Below are 18,870 nucleotides of genomic sequence, written 5' to 3'. Positions count from 1 at the left end.
AAAAATGCAGAAGGCAATATCAACTTCGCCGTATGAATTATGCGACACATGCATCACGCTATTCACTCACTTCGGGTCTTGCACAATTTTATAGGGGTTTTTTTCTTCAATTGCTTCGCCTGTCGCGCAATTGTTTTTTTTTATTACGTATCAATTATGTAACTTATTTCTTTGTCGCTGTCAGATATCACTTTGGGTTTATCATTAACAATTCTATTTAATTTGCGGGTCCTTTTAGAATCTTAAAAAAAAAAAACAATGTAAAAATCAAATGCTTGCGCTATAACGCGCGCAACGCGTTTTCGGCAATGGGTCGCCGCGTTAAATGCGAAAAAGCTTTGAATACATTTACTCGTTTAACTGCTCCCGCCATAAAAGCGATAGCGCGCGGTTACAAAATAATTCGCTTTTTATGACGTTGCCTTAGAGGAACGGAGTTATCGTCATCACCGGGCGGGATCGCGTCGGCGCGAATTGTATTATTGCCGATATAAAACGTCGATACCAGAGCGCGCCTCTTCATACGTATAAAAAAAAAAAACGCGCGAACTGTCGCCGGATAGGGGAAAAAACGTAACGTGAAAGTTTTACTTTACTTCTCGCCCTGCGCGCGAGCGGCTCCCCGTCCGCTTTTCCTATCTCGCATTCTCGACACGTTGGTTGAAAAGAGGGGTTAGCGCCTCTTGTCCGGACTATTAAATCCCTCCTGACGTTACAAAACTGTCAACCCTCTGTTCATCAGACACGTCCACCCTCTTTTCCGATGCGACGATCCCCGGAGGCGCGACGACGCGCGCGGGGTAACGGGGAAGAAAGCGAGTCGCTCGTTAATGTCATAAGATCATTATCTTGTCGCGTTAACGAATCCTGAGTCGTTACATTCTCCGCGAATGACCTTCTTTCTAATTGATAGTCGCAAATGCAAATTTTCTCGCTTCTGCCAAATATTATCCTTTGTCATAATTTTGTTTTGAGACAAAAAAGAATACAAAAATACTGCGAATCATGACGGTTATCCGTAGTGAATGTTTTATTTTCGGTATTTACTTGATGCTTCAATAATCAAATTTTTCATGACCTTTCACAAACAACTCAAACTGAAATCTAAATCGCATTTTGAGATAATGACGATTTATTTATTTTATTTTCGAGCAAATATTTTGACGCACATTTGGTAGTTGTTAAGATCGAGAGATGATTCAAGTATTTTTCCATGCTTGAATCAATCAAGAAAGGACTTCACAACCTTGTCGTTCCGATTTGATCGCGATAAGCTCGCACGAGATCGCGCTTAGAATATATCGTAGAGTCCTTGATTCTTATCGTGGTACTTATTAATGTTATTAAATGAGTACAATTTGTATAACGTTTGCGCGTTAATTAGCGTAAAGAAGAAAAGCGTGTCAAATCGATTCGGCCGAGCGAAGTTTTGCCCCGACTCCATTAACGCGAGCGCCACTTCAATTGTTTAATTGCATCCTGCCAATTATATAAGTGCTTGTCATTAACGTTCAACGATCTTCCCAAGTGCCATGTGTACTTAGGCGAAAGCCACTATCGTCGGTGGGATGCTTTAGATCCAATTATTGCCAGAAAGTTTCGAGGGAGGAGGGAGCGCGCGATAATTCACAGAGCGCTTGCGTTCTAATTGACGAGTTTGGTTGAAAGTTAATGGACCCCGGATCACTGCGGGATCAGGCTATATTTACGTTTGGCCGCCGTTATTTGTTTACTTTCGCGTCGTTAATAAGTCGGCACAGCGATGAAAACTAGATCGGCATTCTGCGATTATTACAGTTTTCAAACACTGCGATATAAAAAAAACGAGTGCGAACAAATAAGTAGGACAAATTAATAACATAAATTATTACACAACTATTTACATCAAATAATCTATTTAAGATTTTATTTATACAGGTTTTTTCCTACACATATGTGCGGAGCACTTCAAGATTCTTTTTCGTACAATCTTTACTCGTTGAGCTACACATCAACATAAAAGTTTAAATGTATAATAAGGCAAAGACATAAAATCGTCGAATCAATAGTCGTATATTTTTATTGCCCATCATCTGCATCGTCATCGCAGAACATCATTCCAGATCGTCCCGCGTATGACGTGCGCCCGATTTTATTCTTTCTCTCTGAGCGTGTCGGCACAGATTCGCCAGTTATCAGCGAGATTCGATCCGGCCATCTCCGCCCCCTCAATCTCTCCTTTTCACTTTCGCATTGTGACAATCTGTCCGATCCATAAAAAAATACGCGCGGGTATTCGTCCAATACAACATATGTTCTTGTGAGAGATTGTTCTTTCCCGCACAAAGAAAACCACCAAAACGACGAATCGAAAAAACATTATGTACTTTTTATCGAGCTCTTGTTTAAAAAAATAAGAGTCTTATTTCATTCGTGTTATATTGTACGATGAAATATATTCAATTAGCCACGTGAGAAGGACTCGTCTAAAAAAATTTATAGAGACGTATAAAATATCGGAGAACTGCAAATGTCTTTCGTTCTTTACGCGTGTAACAATGAAAAATAAAGTCAATTAATTTTTTTATTTCGCTAAGAACTGCATTGCAGACATTGTTAATTCTCACAGCGCGATCTTTAATTTAACAGCCACGTATTTTTAATCTACGACAATGTTTGTGATGTGTATTTGCGATCGAGTCGATTGCTCTCGTCATCCAATTGGCGTGACAGTATTTTTCCGGCTTTCACACATGCGCGCGGTATTCCAATCAAACAATCCTCGTATGCGAGCTACCCATTGTTTTCAAAATTTTTGTGCCGCTTTTAACGAATGGCCAGTTAGTCCGACAGATAAAACAGAAGCACGTACGCGGATGAGCTTGATAAAACTAATGATTTACGAGGGCGAGAGACCGGGCGCGCGCGCGTTCTCCCATCCTCTTGGTCTCATTCAACGTAAGTACAAAGTCGAACGCGAATTTATAAAACGCCGCGCGTAAAAAATCCCTTTGACGTTAAACAAAAAAACAAGAAACATCTTCATATTTTCACTCACCATTTGGACAGTGTATTGAACTTTTTCTAGCTGTGTAAACAGTTTGCACAATAGAATAACTACTTTATTTGAAAAGTAAGAAATTACATTCCGTAATAAATATAATCAAACAAATAAAATGTTTGCAATTTTTCGATATTTCAAATAAAATTACATCGGGTTTATTTTATTATTATTATTGTTTTATTACTTCGTAATGAATAATTAAACAAATGTAATATTTGCAGTTTTTCGACACTTCAAATGAGATTACATCGGGTTTTGTTTTGTTATTAAATTTAAAGTTCAATAATTCACACGTAAGAATTTTATTGCATGTACATTAAAAGATTAAAATGTCGAAAATCAGATTATCCAACAATGGTTTTTAAATTCGGCTTATTGCGGCTGATGCGCCTATCTCAGTGTTTGCATGATCGCGATGCCCAAATATGCAAATAGTATGATATTTGATCCTTTTTATCATCGTGTAGCGATGCCTCCGCGAACCGTCATTTTCTAAGTAAAACAGCAGGCTTTTTCCCTTCCCTCCTTGCTTTTTCCGCCATGCAAGTGGATTTGCACGGCACTGTCATATCCAATTCGCGTGTCTGCCGCCCGTGAAGGCGGCTCAATCCGCCTTGTAAGGAAAGTGCTCCCCGACAACGTCTTGCGAGCAAGCGTAGCGACTACGTGGCACGGCAAAATTAGGGGACTGAGGTAGCAATCGCAGATTTTTACGGTCCCACCGACCCGGAAGTATCCGAAGAGACTAATTTGCGGTTTTCTTCAATTGCGTGTCGGCGAGCCCTTTTCGCGGGAGCGATTCATGCCGCGGGCGGGTCTAAAACGACGGTTCTTTTCTTACTTTTAAAGCGCGAGCGTGGAGTCTTCCGACGGCGGGAAATCTATGCGACGAAAAATCCGTAAATCCAAAAATCCATTAAAGAGAACGCCTCGCAAGAGGAAGTTTTAAGTTCTATAAAACGAGAAGGAGAGATTTCTCTCTTCTGTAAAAAAAAGAAAAAACAAAAAATCCATGAATCTGCAGAATTACGCGGATCGTCGATGGAAATTGAAAAAGAAACAAAAGTTGAGATATGAAAAATGTATAGAACACGCGTGTGTGTGTGTGTCTGCGTGTATGTCAACCATAACTTCATTCTCACGATTCGACACGTTCTGCTGAGTTAAAACTTCCGTTAGAACATCGTCGTTCCTCCCACGATCGTTTCAATTTGAGACTCTCGAACGCTTGAGTAGTCGGGAAATCGGTTTGACAAAATGAGATTCCGACAAATGATAACCCTATCGCGGTGTGGATTGCGTTAGACAGCCCCCGGCGCTTTTTAATTAACGCGCGACTGCGAACAACACCGTTGTTGTAATACGACGCCCCCGTTGTACGTTGGTCAAAGTATCGGCTCGTTGGCAAAGAGTCATAGAGAAGCGAAGACGGGAGCGTAGCGAGCAATAATGACAAACAGGATGAAAGGCGGAGGCGAAGGACATTGATCGCAGGACATCGCGTGCTTTCAAGTTGAAAGAGAGAAAGAGAGAGAGAGGAAGGAAGAATGGAAGGTGCAGACAATGCGGCGTATATCTGCAACACCGAGTCTCTGAAAGAGGATCGGCGAGTGCGGTCGTGTTCTCCTGCTCCTGTTCCTTGCTTCAGTTCTCCCTTTCTCAGTGACATGTCTCTCTCTTTCTCTCTCTCTCTTTCTCTCTCTCTCTCTCTCTCTCTCTCTCTCTCTCTCTCTCGTTTTTCCACTCCCATCACTGGATTCCTCACCAAGGCTTTGTTACGTTATTTATTCGTTTAATTAACTCTCCATCCTTCTAGTAAGCTTTCTCCCGCTCGCTCTCTGCAGATTTTAACACCGGAGAGACACGCGACACTACTCCCGTCCGGATTAAATCCGCTCGCGATTCATTTGCGACAGAAGAAAGACGAACGTTCTTCCTCGCATATACTGGAACGCGTTTATTTATTAAAAACACTGTAACCGAGTCGCACAGTCCGCGCAACCTTTTTTGCACTCGCTTCTTCTTAACACTGCTTTAACGCATTTTTTCTAGGTTTGTTTAGTTAATCCGAATTATTAAAAGTATTAAGAAACATTAAAATTAACTTGTTGTCGCTCTAATTTCGTAAAAATAAAAAAAAAAACTGAGGATCAAAAGGTGCTTCAACAGTTTTTTTCCCAGCCATTTCTTCATTTTAATTAAAGACAAACTATATTGCTTAATCGCGCAATTTCGTTTCGAGTTGATCTGAATCGCCATCGGATCGGAAAGATTCGCCCGGCCAATGAAAATCGCCACCGGTCCCTCTTTCGCCCTCTTGCCGCATCGTTGGCGCCAGAGGTGACGATTAACCCGAAGTAAACAACCGCCCAATAACATGCTAATGCGAACGGGTTCCCAGATTGAACGTAGGTGGAGTCGATATCGGCGCGCGGATATAGGGTAGGACTGCGAAGGGGCGCCCCCGACGCGGGGGCTCGAAGGGGTGAATCGAAGGCGGAATTTGATACTATCCCGCGGTCTGCTGCGACCCGACCGCGTTATTAGCCCATCGAATAAATTTCGCGCCGATACTCTCGGAACGTGCCGCATGTTAGGCAATACGAACCTGTGCTCGCGTCTCAAAGAAATATATCGTGCTCCACCGCAGAGAGAGAAAGATATTGACTTTTCGTATTATTGAATTGATGTGTCTTATAACATACGGTGGTTGGAATCGACGATATAAATGTAGTATATCTAAAGATAAAATTGTCGGAAATCTCTCACGATTTCCGTTTTACATCAAATGCACGACAAAGTGAACAGAGAAGTTGCGATTTCTGCTTTTAATAAAATTTGAAACAAAAAATCAATTTTACCTGTCGCGTTACTTGTGACATTGTACATTACAGAGAGACAGCGAGTGAATCAATCTTCGTTCGGGTCTATTATCGGTCGGAACATCGTGCTTGTGCGGGAGTTATATCGTGAAATCTGCTGCGAGATGGTTTCGCAAAGAAACGTGGCGCGGAATCGAAGGGATCTAATAGCGCAGCTTCGAGAAATACTTCCTAACTGGATTACGGCCATTCCTCTACGTTTCTCATCGAATCAACCGATACACAGTAAGACACCTGGCAGTTAAGGAAAATGAAAAATTACTTGGTAACTTAGTTTTCGCTAAGTGGTCGGAGTGGACTTTCGTGTAGCTGCTTTCCTGCGGGAAGACGGATCTAAAACAAAAGGATAAGAAAACACCACACCATGAAGTACTTCTCCTCCAAGAGCCGGTTGCTTACCTTTGCTCAGGGAAAAACACACGGCGGAATTACGCCATTTTGTTTGGCGTGCGAGTTCCTTCAGTGCGATATTTAGAATTTTTCTCAGAGATTATCACGCACACACACATGTATGAAATGGCGTGGTTCCCGCATAAAATCGAAAAGCTAAATACGCAAATAACAAATATAATACAATTTGTGATATTCCATCGGAGATAAGTAAATTTCTTCGTAATTACGTCGACCGTAACGTTTCCCTAGAATATATTTCGGATAAATAATAAATGACAAAGTGGATGTAATCGGAAAATATTACTCGTGCTAACCGATTATTCGCAATTGCATTAATGATGTGTTATATCATTTACAAGAGCACAAATAGCTCGATAGATCGGAAAGCCCGCGACCCAATCGATCATTCTCGTGTTGCGTGAACATATCGCTAATCGAGATAAATTACGTGATAGTCATTATCACCGGACCTCGTTTAAACTGCGCCGCCGATATTTTGGGAAATATTCGTTTTCAAATAAAATTCGGATGTGCTTTCAATAATCCGATGCAAAAATACATTACGTTGCACACGATGTGATAAATCACAGGGAATACATACGTACATGTAAAGCTTGACAGATCAATACGCGAACACTGTCTCGAGCCGACGAATTTTTTCACGACCCTTTCAATCACAAATAGCAAAAATTGAATCGAAAACGAAGGTTTTACTTTGATTAATGCTGAAATAAATTTCCTCGCGAATTGTTAGAAAACAATTTCTTTACAAATATATTAATATGTATTATATATAAATATATATCAAATTTATTCTGTTTACCTGTAACACAAATTTTGTACGTAACCACACAATTTTATGAAAATATTTATTGTCGAATAATACAACCTTGAAAATCGTATTTGTCGAGCTTCCTTGCGAGCATCGACTCCAACAATCTTGTGAACACTTTCAACCAAATCGAGAAATTAAATTTGCGTGGAGAGAGAGTAGATGGCCCAATTTTGCGGCGAGCAGATTACGCGCACCAGACGTAGAAGTAGGCGATAAGAATCCTTTCGTGCGCGAGAGTATTACTCCGAAACGGAAAAAGGGTGGTCTGAGCCGCGCGGATCGATCGCGCGAAATCGCGTGTCCCGGGAATCAAGTTCAAGCGTTTCTCGGTTTAATAGGCGTGTGCTCTCTCGGTTGCCGAACTCGCGCGGGGCGAATGACTCGTTTCTCGCCGTCGGGTCTCTCCGCGAGATAAATGCGGATTCGCGGCGCGAACGTTCCGTCGGAATCACGGGTAATTGTTACGGAGGTCAAGGACTCGGGGGGCTCCCCCCGGCGGGAATAATTCACGAGTGCTACGACTGCGGGAATTGCAGGCGTGCGCTTTAATTTTGCACGAGATCGATAGTACGTGTCGGCACGTGTTTACGGTACATACAACCACGTACGCGCGCGCGAGCACGCGCGTACCGTCTCACGACGTAACGTTACATATGCCCTTATCCTTTATTCATACCGGCTCCCGTAGCGTGTAAAGTTCTAATCGTCAAAGAGAAACGGGAACGCAAGAGAGGCGGCGGCCGCTTTTCCGATACGTCGCTACTTCGAGCCGACCGATCGGGACAATAAAACCGCGCTGAAATCTCACTTCGCGCGTTTTGTCCTTATCTTATTACGCGCAATCTGCCGCACCTTATTTGCTTATCATCTTCTTTATTGCGGACAATCGCGAGCCTTTTGAGTTTTATCGAGAAACATTTTACACACGTAATTCGCACGAATTACGAATAATAATTATCTCGAGTCACGTATATATTTCAGATATTTGTTCTTATTAAACCGTTTCAAATAAAGTTTTACGCTTTTTTGTGTGATACTATTTTTTATAAACAATTTTTCTCTTCCCACGTACATGCAACTTTTTCTCGAAGCAATTATCCGTTCCGCGTCTCTGTATCACGGTCGAAGCAACGCGTTGTAATTTATGCGTGGCTAATTGTGTCTCTCGCATAACGGGGCTCTATTTCCCTCAGCACAGCGCGCGAGCAGAGATATTCATTGATACTTTATACCCGCAATACAGAGTGCGCGGCTTTCTGCTGACGGCGCTGGGATGAACGTCGATTATAACAACCCTTTTACAAAGAGGCTCCTTGTTCGTTTGCAAAGGACTGCCGTTGTAAACAACGACGGCCTGGGCCTGGAAACACGAGACTACGACGACATCAACGACGACAAACGTGGCGGGCGTAGGCGACAAGTAGGTCGCTAGAACGAGCAACTTTTCCTTTCAACCCCCGCAGATCTCGTTCGGCTCTTTCGTCTCCGTGTTTCACTATTCGGCCGACGATTCACCGCCAAGAGAGTCTCTATCTGCGCGAGCGCGACGTTGATAATGAATCCGAGCCAATGCAAAACGCAATCCAACAGCGACAAACCGAATTCTATCGCGTCGTGAATTTTGCACGCCATTGTCGCTGCGCACAAGTTCGTCGACGCGTTTATCGCGCAAATGTTTGCCGCAAGAACAATACTTTTCTTCGATCAGAGATCGCGTCGAGAAACAAATGACGTTTGCGAATACATTTTAACATAAAAATAAGAAATTTAATTGTAAAAATAACATGTCGCATCAATATGCAATTTGCATGTAAAAGAATATACGGTTTTACTTTGCCTGTTTATGTTGATTTAAAAACAATTTCAATTTCAGCGTGCGATAAGTTTTGCGTAATAATTTCGAACAACGGCAATAATTATCGATTAATGAGATAGCATTTTTGAGTGATTATGTGATATAAAACTATATACGAAGAGCGAAAATAATTCTCGTCCGCGTTTTAATGTAGTGTTGACACATTTTGACAGCGCGCAGTTAACAACAATATTTACAGAGCCATTAAGCGTCGTGCAATATATTTTGCATCAGCACAATGCGTCATCGTCATATATTAGCTCAATGACACGAACAGACGACAGTTTTAATTAAAATTTAATTAGCACTGCGCAACAACGTTTGCTACGGGGCCACGTCGTAATTTTGTTCCTATAATTAATAAAAGTACTTGTTTTCTCTTTAACATGGGGGAGGGAAAAGGCATACCAGCGAGCAACATGCGTTCGATGCAAGGCGTAAAAAAAAAAAAGAAACAACGAGCACGTACAAGAGAGTTTCTAGCAAAAACTTCACAGCGACGTTTCTCAACTCGCAAACTTTTCACGATAGAGTTGCTTCGATCGATCTCGCTTTTGTTCTTAACCTTCACAAAACCTTTTGTTACTCGTTATATGACGGACATATTCTTTCCTATATAAAAACAAGCCGTAGACCCGATTATTCATTCACATTTGTGCTAGAACAACGTACGAAAAATTTTACAATTTAAATTAAAAAAAAAGCACAAAAGACAAAGAGAGAGAGAGAAACTCGGAAAAGATTAACGAGCGAGCGCGTTATTTCCGCAACAAACGACGCGAAGACGAGGAGGGCTCGCGCTTCGATTATATGCCGTCGCAATGGCGACGAGTTAGCGCGGCTGGAAATATGTTACGAGTCATATTACCGTGCCGCAACCTAAGCACATCCATCAGTGGCTTTACTACAGGCAGCGTCGCTTTTATAGATCCGACAAATTGCATCGCCTGCGAATTCGCACGCCCTCTCTCCCGCGCGCGTGTCTATTTCCGTTCGTGCCTCCGTTCCGGCGCTTTTTCGCGAGATCTCGTATAGCGGTGGCGGCCGAGGGGATGAAAAGATTACCGTCGACAGATTACGGGATGTTAAAAGCGCCCCCACGGACGAGCCACCCCCTTCGCCCGGAAACTCGCGGATTAGCGAACAAAGTAACGGCTCTGTTATCCGCTTAAGTAGATTCGTTGATAAAATTTTGCCTTCCGCGGCGTGATGGATTTGATCGGTTCGCCGCGCCGAAGGCGAGCCGCGCGCGATGGAGGGATTGAATTATGATGAACGAATATCCGGTAAGTGTACTGGCGTGGCACGAGCACCGGAGCAAGAGAGAGGATAACAGCTTATCATTGAAAGCGTGAATAGTGACACCGGGGAGCCAGCAACCGGGCTCAAATCTTTCTTCGGGAAAGTGTTCTCGTAAAGAGGCGTTACACTTCGCGCGCAATATGTAGTATATTAAACCTCGTACATTTATCGTGTGTAAATCACTCGAGGAGTTGGCCGATCTCAAGATACATATCGTCAAAAGTATTTTTATCAAACAACGAATTTACGATATCGAGTCAACAAAGCTGTGCTATATACTGTGTATATAAAAGAAACAGTGGCAAACGAGATACCGACCTCGATCTAAACTCGACACAACATAAATATCTGAGCGTTAAATTTATTCCGAAAAGAATCCCTCCTTCGGGAGAATGTAACCGTACATTTTCTAGTTCACCAATCGCGTTCTTACGTTCCGCGGACGTGCCGTTCGGATCGTCGCGTGGTGGAGATGAGGAAAAAAGAAGGAGAAGGAAAAACTGCAAGACAATGCCGTCAGCTCGAAAAGAGAAGGAATAGCTGGAGCGTGTCGGATATTATTGTCGTCGTCGGTGTAAGCGGTATGAGGCGGCGGTGTGAAGCGGGAAAGAAGGAAGATACGAGCAGACGCACGCGGAGTAGTAGTAGTCGTCGTCGTCGTCGTCGGTCGCACATGCACCGCGCGACGGCGACGACGATACAATTTGGAGCTTTGCACCGGAGGCATGTGACAATATCACGGCTACGTGCTTCATGGGCGACGCCATGCTCGGCAACTGCTTACGCCTACAAGGAGAGAACGCAACCACCGACGACGCGCGGAGTGGGACGCCCGAGCGTCTGCTGCTCACATGAAAAGGGCGGCGGACGGACGGCGAAGGTGGTGGTTTGGGGAGTGGAGAGGAGGTTAGAGAAAAAAGATGACGGCGGCGTAGCCCGAAGTGGTAGGCGCGTGCTCGGCGGGATTTTCTGTATTTGGATTTGTCGGATTTGTCAGATTTCTCAGACGATGCCTCTCTCCCATCGTCCTTTCTTTTCCAGACTCGCTACCAGCAGCACTCAAAGTTGCCTCTTTTCTCTCCCCTTTCCTTCCCCCATCTCCTTATGTCTCTCACGCCCCCGTGCTCGTCGGGAATGCACACGCTTCGGGCACTTTTGAAGAGATTTAGCGGAATTCTCCCGGCGACGACCGCCTACCGGGATAAATAAATCGAAGGATGAACGCGTCAAAAAAAAGAATAACGTTTAAAGCTATGTGGCAGTTTAAAAATTAAAAAGTTATTTTTCATAAGACGGTTCACATCGAGCTTTCTCAGTGTTTCGTGTAAAAATAATTTGAAAAATGAAGAAAAACATTTTTTGCTGCAATAGCAAGATTAGTCACTAAAAATGTGCTAAGCTTTGTTAGTGAAACAAAACAACTCGGCAGACTTAGCAAATGTTTCTTGCCGCGGTCACGTAATAATAAAACTTTTCTTTCCGCGAACATTCTCTTTTTTTCTTTCCTTTTATCACTCAACAAATACGCATTATTGTGCCGTTTATTCTATTTTACAAAATCGGAAGAACGGAAGCTTTTCGAAGTTTCAACGTGCGTTATCCGTTTCATCTTTCCGCCGCTGTGAGAGCGATCACGTTCGTCGCTAAAGTGCTTGTCGCGACGGACGACAGATGCTGAAGTCTAGCGAAACCTAACAATAGTACCGGCGCTCACTCTTTGTGTCTGATGTCTTGATTTCCGTCAGTGGCTTTCGTAAATCTTTCTCTGATTCTTCCCGACCGGATTGCATCGCCACGGCTTCGCGCGGATTTTAAGTGTTTCTCATGTCTGTTTCCGACGACGATGTCGGTCGATTTCGCCGGCTTAAAAGCACGGAAACGAGAACTCGCTTCATCGATACGGATTTAATTTTCGTAAAAGCGAACGCGCGCGCGCGCGAAAGAGCGCATGCGAGTGCGATTCGTCGAACCAGCCGGTTAAAACCGGCTGCGAAGGCGGAATATGAGGATCTACGGCCGGGATACGTGACCGGATACGACAACTCGAAGATAGAAAAATGATCTATCGGCCAAGTTCGTTGGAGGAGGTGCCGATAGGAAGACGGATGGCGCGGTAATGCTGTTTGCAGAGAGTTCCAATTCCTCTCTCCGTCAGATAATATAATTCCCAATCTCTCGCGCGTTGCGCTCTCGCGTCGCAAGTATCGCGGGCTTCGCGAATTAATGGCACGCGGAAAGAAATGTGTGTACGCATTAGCGACGAGACGGGTGGAAATATGATCGATGTATGTATATATCACCACGTCGAATAAAAAAAAGAGAAAGCAATGCACGTCAAATAGAATACAATGCAAATTTACAGGCAGAGGTAGCAAGTGACGACCGTCTCGACTTAATAAACGTTCGCGAGAATGAAATCTCGTGTGCGAGAAGATTAAAACTCAATTATATCCATAAATAACATATTTATCTATGTCAGTAATAAATCTTACTTGTTGCCTCTGTAATTTATAATCGACGTGAAAATCATCGGGCTCAAGAAATATCTGATAATTTAGAAAATGTAACAAAATTACGTATTGTGAAAGATTTTTGATATAAACTACAAATATGAGAGAAAACGTTCGTCTCCGTTCGACGAGGCTAACGCGGCGACGCGAGACCCGATAAGAATTGTTATCAGCTTATGTGTCTAGATAGGACGTGATAATGCAACCAATGCGCCACGTAGAAACGCTGTATCGCGTAACAAATATTTACGTAATTCGCAGCGAGTAAACTTTGTGGTAATCCTAATCGTTCTCCAAGACGACCGGGCAGATAGAAATCGTGCCTGTCGGCAAGTAGGAATTAATTTCTATGTGTTGCCAGCGTGGCGAAGCATTCGAATCTAGATAAAGGGACCCTCGTACGACCTTTAGGGTCCACCGCGATCCCTTTGTTAAACGGATTCCTCCCTGGAGTCGCACATATCACTTAAACCCTACAATTGTCAAGGAAGCCTGGCATGCCGTTAGTGCGCTCGTGTAAACTTATGTAACAATTTAACTTAGAATCGTGTCTCTCGCTCTCTCTCCCTTGGCTTACAAAGGAAAGTGGAACATGAATTAATTATCAAAGTAAAATTGTTTACCGTCACGTTGCGCGTCGCTTATTAAAGTATGATGCAACCAAACCGCTCATTGTGGTAATATATCGCAACGCTATAAATAAAACACGTCACGCGGCAATATCGGTCCATATTTACATGGTGTAAAATTTAAATAAACATCGCATGTCGCGCGCACATCGATATATCATTTATTTTATGTCACCGGTATTTTGCGCGACAATATGTTACGCTTTCTATTTAGCGATGCCATTTTACGAGATTTATTGGCGGCTCGGCGAGCGGTAGATAATTATATTAAAAAAAAAAATTCCTTTATCTCTGTGTGAAGTTTCAATACTCGTAAAAAAACCTTCATAATTTGTTTTTATTTATTTTTTTTCCTATAACACTTACGCACATATAAAAATTAGCGCAAACAAATTTAATTTCTATTTAATTTCTATTTTCAATTACTATGCTACATCTTTTATTTGAAAAAATAAAATATATATTGTGACTATCGGAGAGAGAGAGAGAGAGAGAGAAATAATAATTAAATATAAACTATAGTTTTTTTACTTTACGCCTTACAAAGCCGCGTTACATGAATTATTTACGTCCGTCTCCCCTAAAACGACTTTTATGATAAATGGACGTTTCGCCGAAGACCCTTGTCGATTGGATGTATGTATTTTGTCGTTATCCCGACAACTGGCTAATTGAAAGCGAGTGTTTCTTTCGAATTTATTTTTTCAATTTCATAGATCGTTCGAAAAAAAAGGCGTTTACGTTGAACCTCGGCCGACATACCTAAAGTTCCGCCGAACGAGAAATTCCGCGCTTCGAATCGCGCGCGTTTTACATAAGACGGGTACATATTTTAGCGACATCCGTTCTACGGGGAGTAGATGAAGAAGACTGAAAAGTCAGGGAGCGAAGAGGTGAGAGAAAGAGGTGAAGGATGGGCGCGATGTCGCGTTGAAGACCAAAAGGGAGAGGATCTCCTCTCACATCGGGAAGAATGCCAGAGTTATTTTAGGCCTTCATCCTCCCTTCCCGTTCCTTACGTTTACGTGACGTAACGAAATAATGAAGAAGGGCGCCATTCGCAGCGACCAACCCCCTTTTCGATGACGAGAAAAAAAAATTTTTCTCTATCTCTTTCTCTCTCTCTTTCTTTACAGTCTCTGTTCTCCGTCCTCTTTTTACGTCTCTTTTTTGTTTTATTTCCTTTTATGATTCCTGAAAGAATACCGGAGCACACGGTAAAGGGAAGACTTTACGATGATGAAGAGCGTCGTGACATTTTCCGCGCATAAATACTTTTTCCATTAGAAGGGGACATAGAGTAGAAACGTGGGCCCTTGTTCTAAAGGAGCTCGGCTCTCTTTGTTCTCGTAAACAGCCTTTTTAAGGCCGCGCTTATGAAAAAGTTACAGATTATCCAGCGACGACGTCACAAGCGGACCCACGCGCGTTTTCGAGCGCTCTCCCGAGGCTAAGGACGAGATATAATTAGCAGGAACGGATCTCGGCGCTGTGTGTTTATATTTTCAAGAACTCTTATCTGTTTCGTATAATCAAGACGTTTTGCGAGAGAAAACTCTTGACTCGGCGCGCAAGAGGAAAGCTTTAAAAGCGTAATGTTTCTTATATTATCTCTCGAATATTATGCGCTACTCTCCCCCCGTTCCTTTCCACTCGATCTTTTCGCGAAGGAAGCGCACTTGGATCGGATCTCGCGGGACGGTTTTTTCATTAAAGCCAAGAAGTATCTCATTCTCGGCTTTCGCAAACAATGAAATTATGGAAAAAAAAGAAGCGAACTGCAAACGTGGCACGGGATAAACCTTAAATTACATTTTCTAATTTTTTGTTTTCCGTTGTGTGAATCGAGACGGGTAGCGGGAGAGACAAAAGTTTAAAGTCAACGATTACTTAAGACTACGCGTCGCAACAAAAAACATCCAAACGCAGAAACTTTTCTTAATAAGTGCATATAAAATATTATCATTTTTCACAAACAAAACTGCAATCAGAATCCTCTTAACTTAATTAAGACGTTTTATTCCCCGTTACGGAGCATAGGCATTGTCGCCTGGAATTAATTGTGACAAACTTGGCTCGTAACTCGTATTTTGGACAATTTAGGCTGAAATTCGCCCGAAGAGTTAGTCGAATAAATCGCAGTCGCGCATTCTACGCAACCGTAGCAGTAGCAACGTCGTCCTAAATGTATCAGCGAGGGCATTTAACAGGCGCGATGTGTTAAGTAACAATTATCGTGCACAAAAGCGACGTCGGCGCGCGACGTCGCGGCTTCGCCCGACACAGATAACGCAAGAAATTCTCGTTACACAGGGGTTAACGTTAAATCGGGCGTTGCGCTGCAACCGCCTCTTGAATATGTTAATTAACCTTGAAACGGTATCGCGAAGTTCTGAACGCGATGGATATAAACTACGAGCAAACGTTGTAAACAAAACATTTTAACAGATCGCAGCGACGGGCAGCGAGATTTACCCGTGTAATGGACGAATTCTCGTAACCCCCCACCCCCTGTTATCAGTGCGAAATGGGCAATCGCAACGTAGACGACCTACTTTCAAGTTGGTAATTATTCAGCGGCACACGTGCAAACATCATCGCGGTTTGTTAGTGTAATTAACAATTTACTTTAATGAGATATAGAGGGAGCGAGAGAGATCCGCTGAGAATTTTCATATTTTCTGAAAGAACGGTTTTGTGATAATTGTTTATCTTCGTTGATTCGGTAATTGCAATAACAATCTAAAATTTAAAATTAGCTCTAGAGCGATAATGAATTTATTGCAAATGATCTTCGCGGAGAGATACGTAAGATTCCATCTCTTTGATATTCTATCAACGTGGCCGTGTCGGATATTCGATGCAAAATGCGAGCACAGTTAAGTCGCGGATTGTTGACAAAAAAACGACAACACGCCGAGGGCAATCTTATTTATGGATTTTTGTCAAATCGCGCGTTCGAAAGAGAAAATAACAGCTTATAGAAAACAAAAAAGAAAAACTTACGTGTTTTCCTTTTGGTCGCCGTTGGCCGAGTGCGACGGAGACGGCTGCGCCTGCTGTTTGGAGTAGGGATGGTGATGCACCACGTTGTTATTGTTGTTGTTGTTGTTATGCATGTGCACCTTGTTGGCGTTGCTGTCGGTGGGCGAGCCTGGCGAGATTTTGCCCGCCAGAGCGTTCAGCGACTGTAGCATTTTCATGGGAGTTCGCTTGGCGACCGGCTGTCGGTGCCTCCTGCGCTCGGCCTCGTTTAACTTTGACGAAGACAGGATTGTTGTACGCTTGCGGTTTGAAGGTGTCAACCCTCAAACTCTACTTGTGCGTGCGTCAAAATGGAGCTATATACTTTCGGGGATTTTCTATCCCGGATCGAAACGCGCGAACAACACACAAGTACACTCTCGGCCAGCGATTCACGAACTGCGTTCGTGTGTGCGATACGGCTCCCGAGATCTCAGCGCGAGAAGCACACGCTCATCACGTGAGTTGCGCGAATCGACAACACGAGGCGCGCGGCCGAATGACTGCTGGTCCCGCCGGTGTTTCCGACTACTTTCTCGTTCGGCGACTCAGCGCTCGCTAGGTGATCGATCCGATCGTCCCTTTCGTGTACTTTAGAACGTCAGATGAATACTTGAGGTATATCCTTCGAGATCCGTTGCGACGCGATCCTCGTCTCGAACGCGAAATACCCTGTGGACAAGCATCGGCTGATAAGAGTTTTATCTATTTTGTTTGCGAAATCATATCGATCGTCTGATTATGTCGGAGCGCACACGTGTCGGTAAGTTTAAATTTACATTTTGATTCGAGTTTTTTTTCGAATTTAAAATCCGACATAAAAACAATCCGCTGTCTACGAATCGCACGGATTGCAGACAAATAAGTTAATCGCATAAAATATATCTTGTGTTTATTTTTTTAATATTTTTAAAAATCATATTTTTCAGGTATTTGTATTATTGTGCAATTTAAATGTTACTCACGAAAACTTATTAATATATATGAAATTCGAATCAAAGCAAAGTAAGTAAGTTTCTCCATAGTTTCAAAAGTAAACAATGACAATAACAATTAAGTTATTTATTCGTAAACGTATCTGCTTGGTTATAGTTCTCATAATAATAACAGTAATAATTTCACAACTCGTCGACTCCAAACAGCACGTTCGGCATTGTAATTTTGTCCGCGCGGACGCAAAGAAAACGCGACGGAAACGCGCGCGCGGAGACGAGCGCCGACTCGAAAACAAGGGGATGACACCGCGAGGGAAAACTGCCTGTGAGAGGGCGCGCGCTGAGGCCTCTTACGAGAAACTGCTTTACAACGAGTCAATTAAAAGTTTAAGTTTAATTAGAAACTCGGCTGTCGTGCGCGCGTGCGAGTGGGAGAGGAAGGTTTAGTATCGTCCACCTTCCTTCCCTTCCGCTTCCTTCCTCTCGCTTTCTCGGCTCGGTGCCTCACTCGCGCTTCTTCTCCCCATCTGCGTAGCTACTGAAGTTACCGAGGCACACACGAGTTTCCCCCTTTGTTTCGCACGCGCGCGTCTCGTAACGCGCGGGTCAAGTCTTGAGAGAGAAACTCGGAAAAGCGAAGGTGGGCGGCGGGAGGAGTTATACGCGCGCGATGGGAAGAAACTGATGGAGCTCCCGCGAAACGATACAGGGAGAATCCGTCGCCTGGGAATTCGAATTAGTTTCCGACTCGCGACGGGGGGAGAAGCGCGAGCGATTTTCCGTTGCAACAGACGAGACGCGTCTTAAACTCCGACGGAAGAGCTTCGCGAGGCGAAGAAGCCAGAGAGAAAGAACGAACGGAATGTAAAAATCTTTCGTCGTGTTTTTGTTACGTAAAAGCGTTCCTCCCGTATTTCATACAATTCTATAATTAACTTTTGCAAATTTAGGTCGAAAAGGATGGTAAGACCAAATATAATTCCGTAGTTCGTCTGTATATAATGAATCGCAACTCAAGAAGGATGGAGTTTGTTTCAATTCGGATCATCTAAAATATGACTTTAAAGTAATCATTTGTTATTTTCGAATTCTCTTAAAAACACCCAATTACGTTAATTCTGAAGCTTATTTTATCAGTTCTAGTTTATTAACTTATAAACACAGTTTTGGCTGAGGAGGAATTTAAAATTGCTTTTGAAATTAGAACGGACAAAAATATCGAAAATATAGAGAACATTTCTTACAACAAAAAATTATCTTAATCTCTTTAATTGTGTACTATCAATTCGAAAATATAAGTCTAACCTGTGCGCGGTTATAAGATAAACTTATTTGTTATCATAGTCACATTTCCTGATTGAGTTCACCGAAGAGTTTATCAGCGATTAACGAAAGCAACACAAGCCGAGTGTTGAAATAATTCGAGGTGAGTCCGTAGGTTTTACGAAGACTGTATAAAATC

General features: G+C 42.9%; 1 protein-coding gene across 24 annotated transcripts in view; it reads right to left on the bottom strand.

The window, feature by feature from the left end:
- LOC109852009 (CUGBP Elav-like family member 1) overlaps positions 1-18,870 on the bottom strand; it is a 406,212-nt gene that overhangs the window by 231,234 nt on the left and 156,108 nt on the right. For 23 of the 24 annotated variants that reach the window (XR_002249961.1, XR_002249960.1, XM_020422721.1 and 20 more), the window contains one exon: positions 16,456-17,145. The exons of the other annotated variant lie outside the window; for it this stretch is intronic. Coding sequence is in view for 21 of the 23 variants with exons in the window: in XM_020422721.1 (XP_020278310.1) it covers positions 16,456-16,652 (197 nt within the window). In the remaining 2 variants the exon portion in view is untranslated. The remainder of the gene's footprint in view (positions 1-16,455; positions 17,146-18,870) is intronic. 24 annotated transcript variants of the gene reach the window in all.

This window comes from Pseudomyrmex gracilis, unplaced genomic scaffold (genome assembly GCF_002006095.1).
Source record: "Pseudomyrmex gracilis isolate BER0280 unplaced genomic scaffold, ASM200609v1 scaffold_23, whole genome shotgun sequence".
NCBI lineage: Eukaryota > Metazoa > Arthropoda > Insecta > Hymenoptera > Formicidae > Pseudomyrmex > Pseudomyrmex gracilis.
This window is presented reverse-complemented; position numbering and strand designations above follow the sequence as displayed.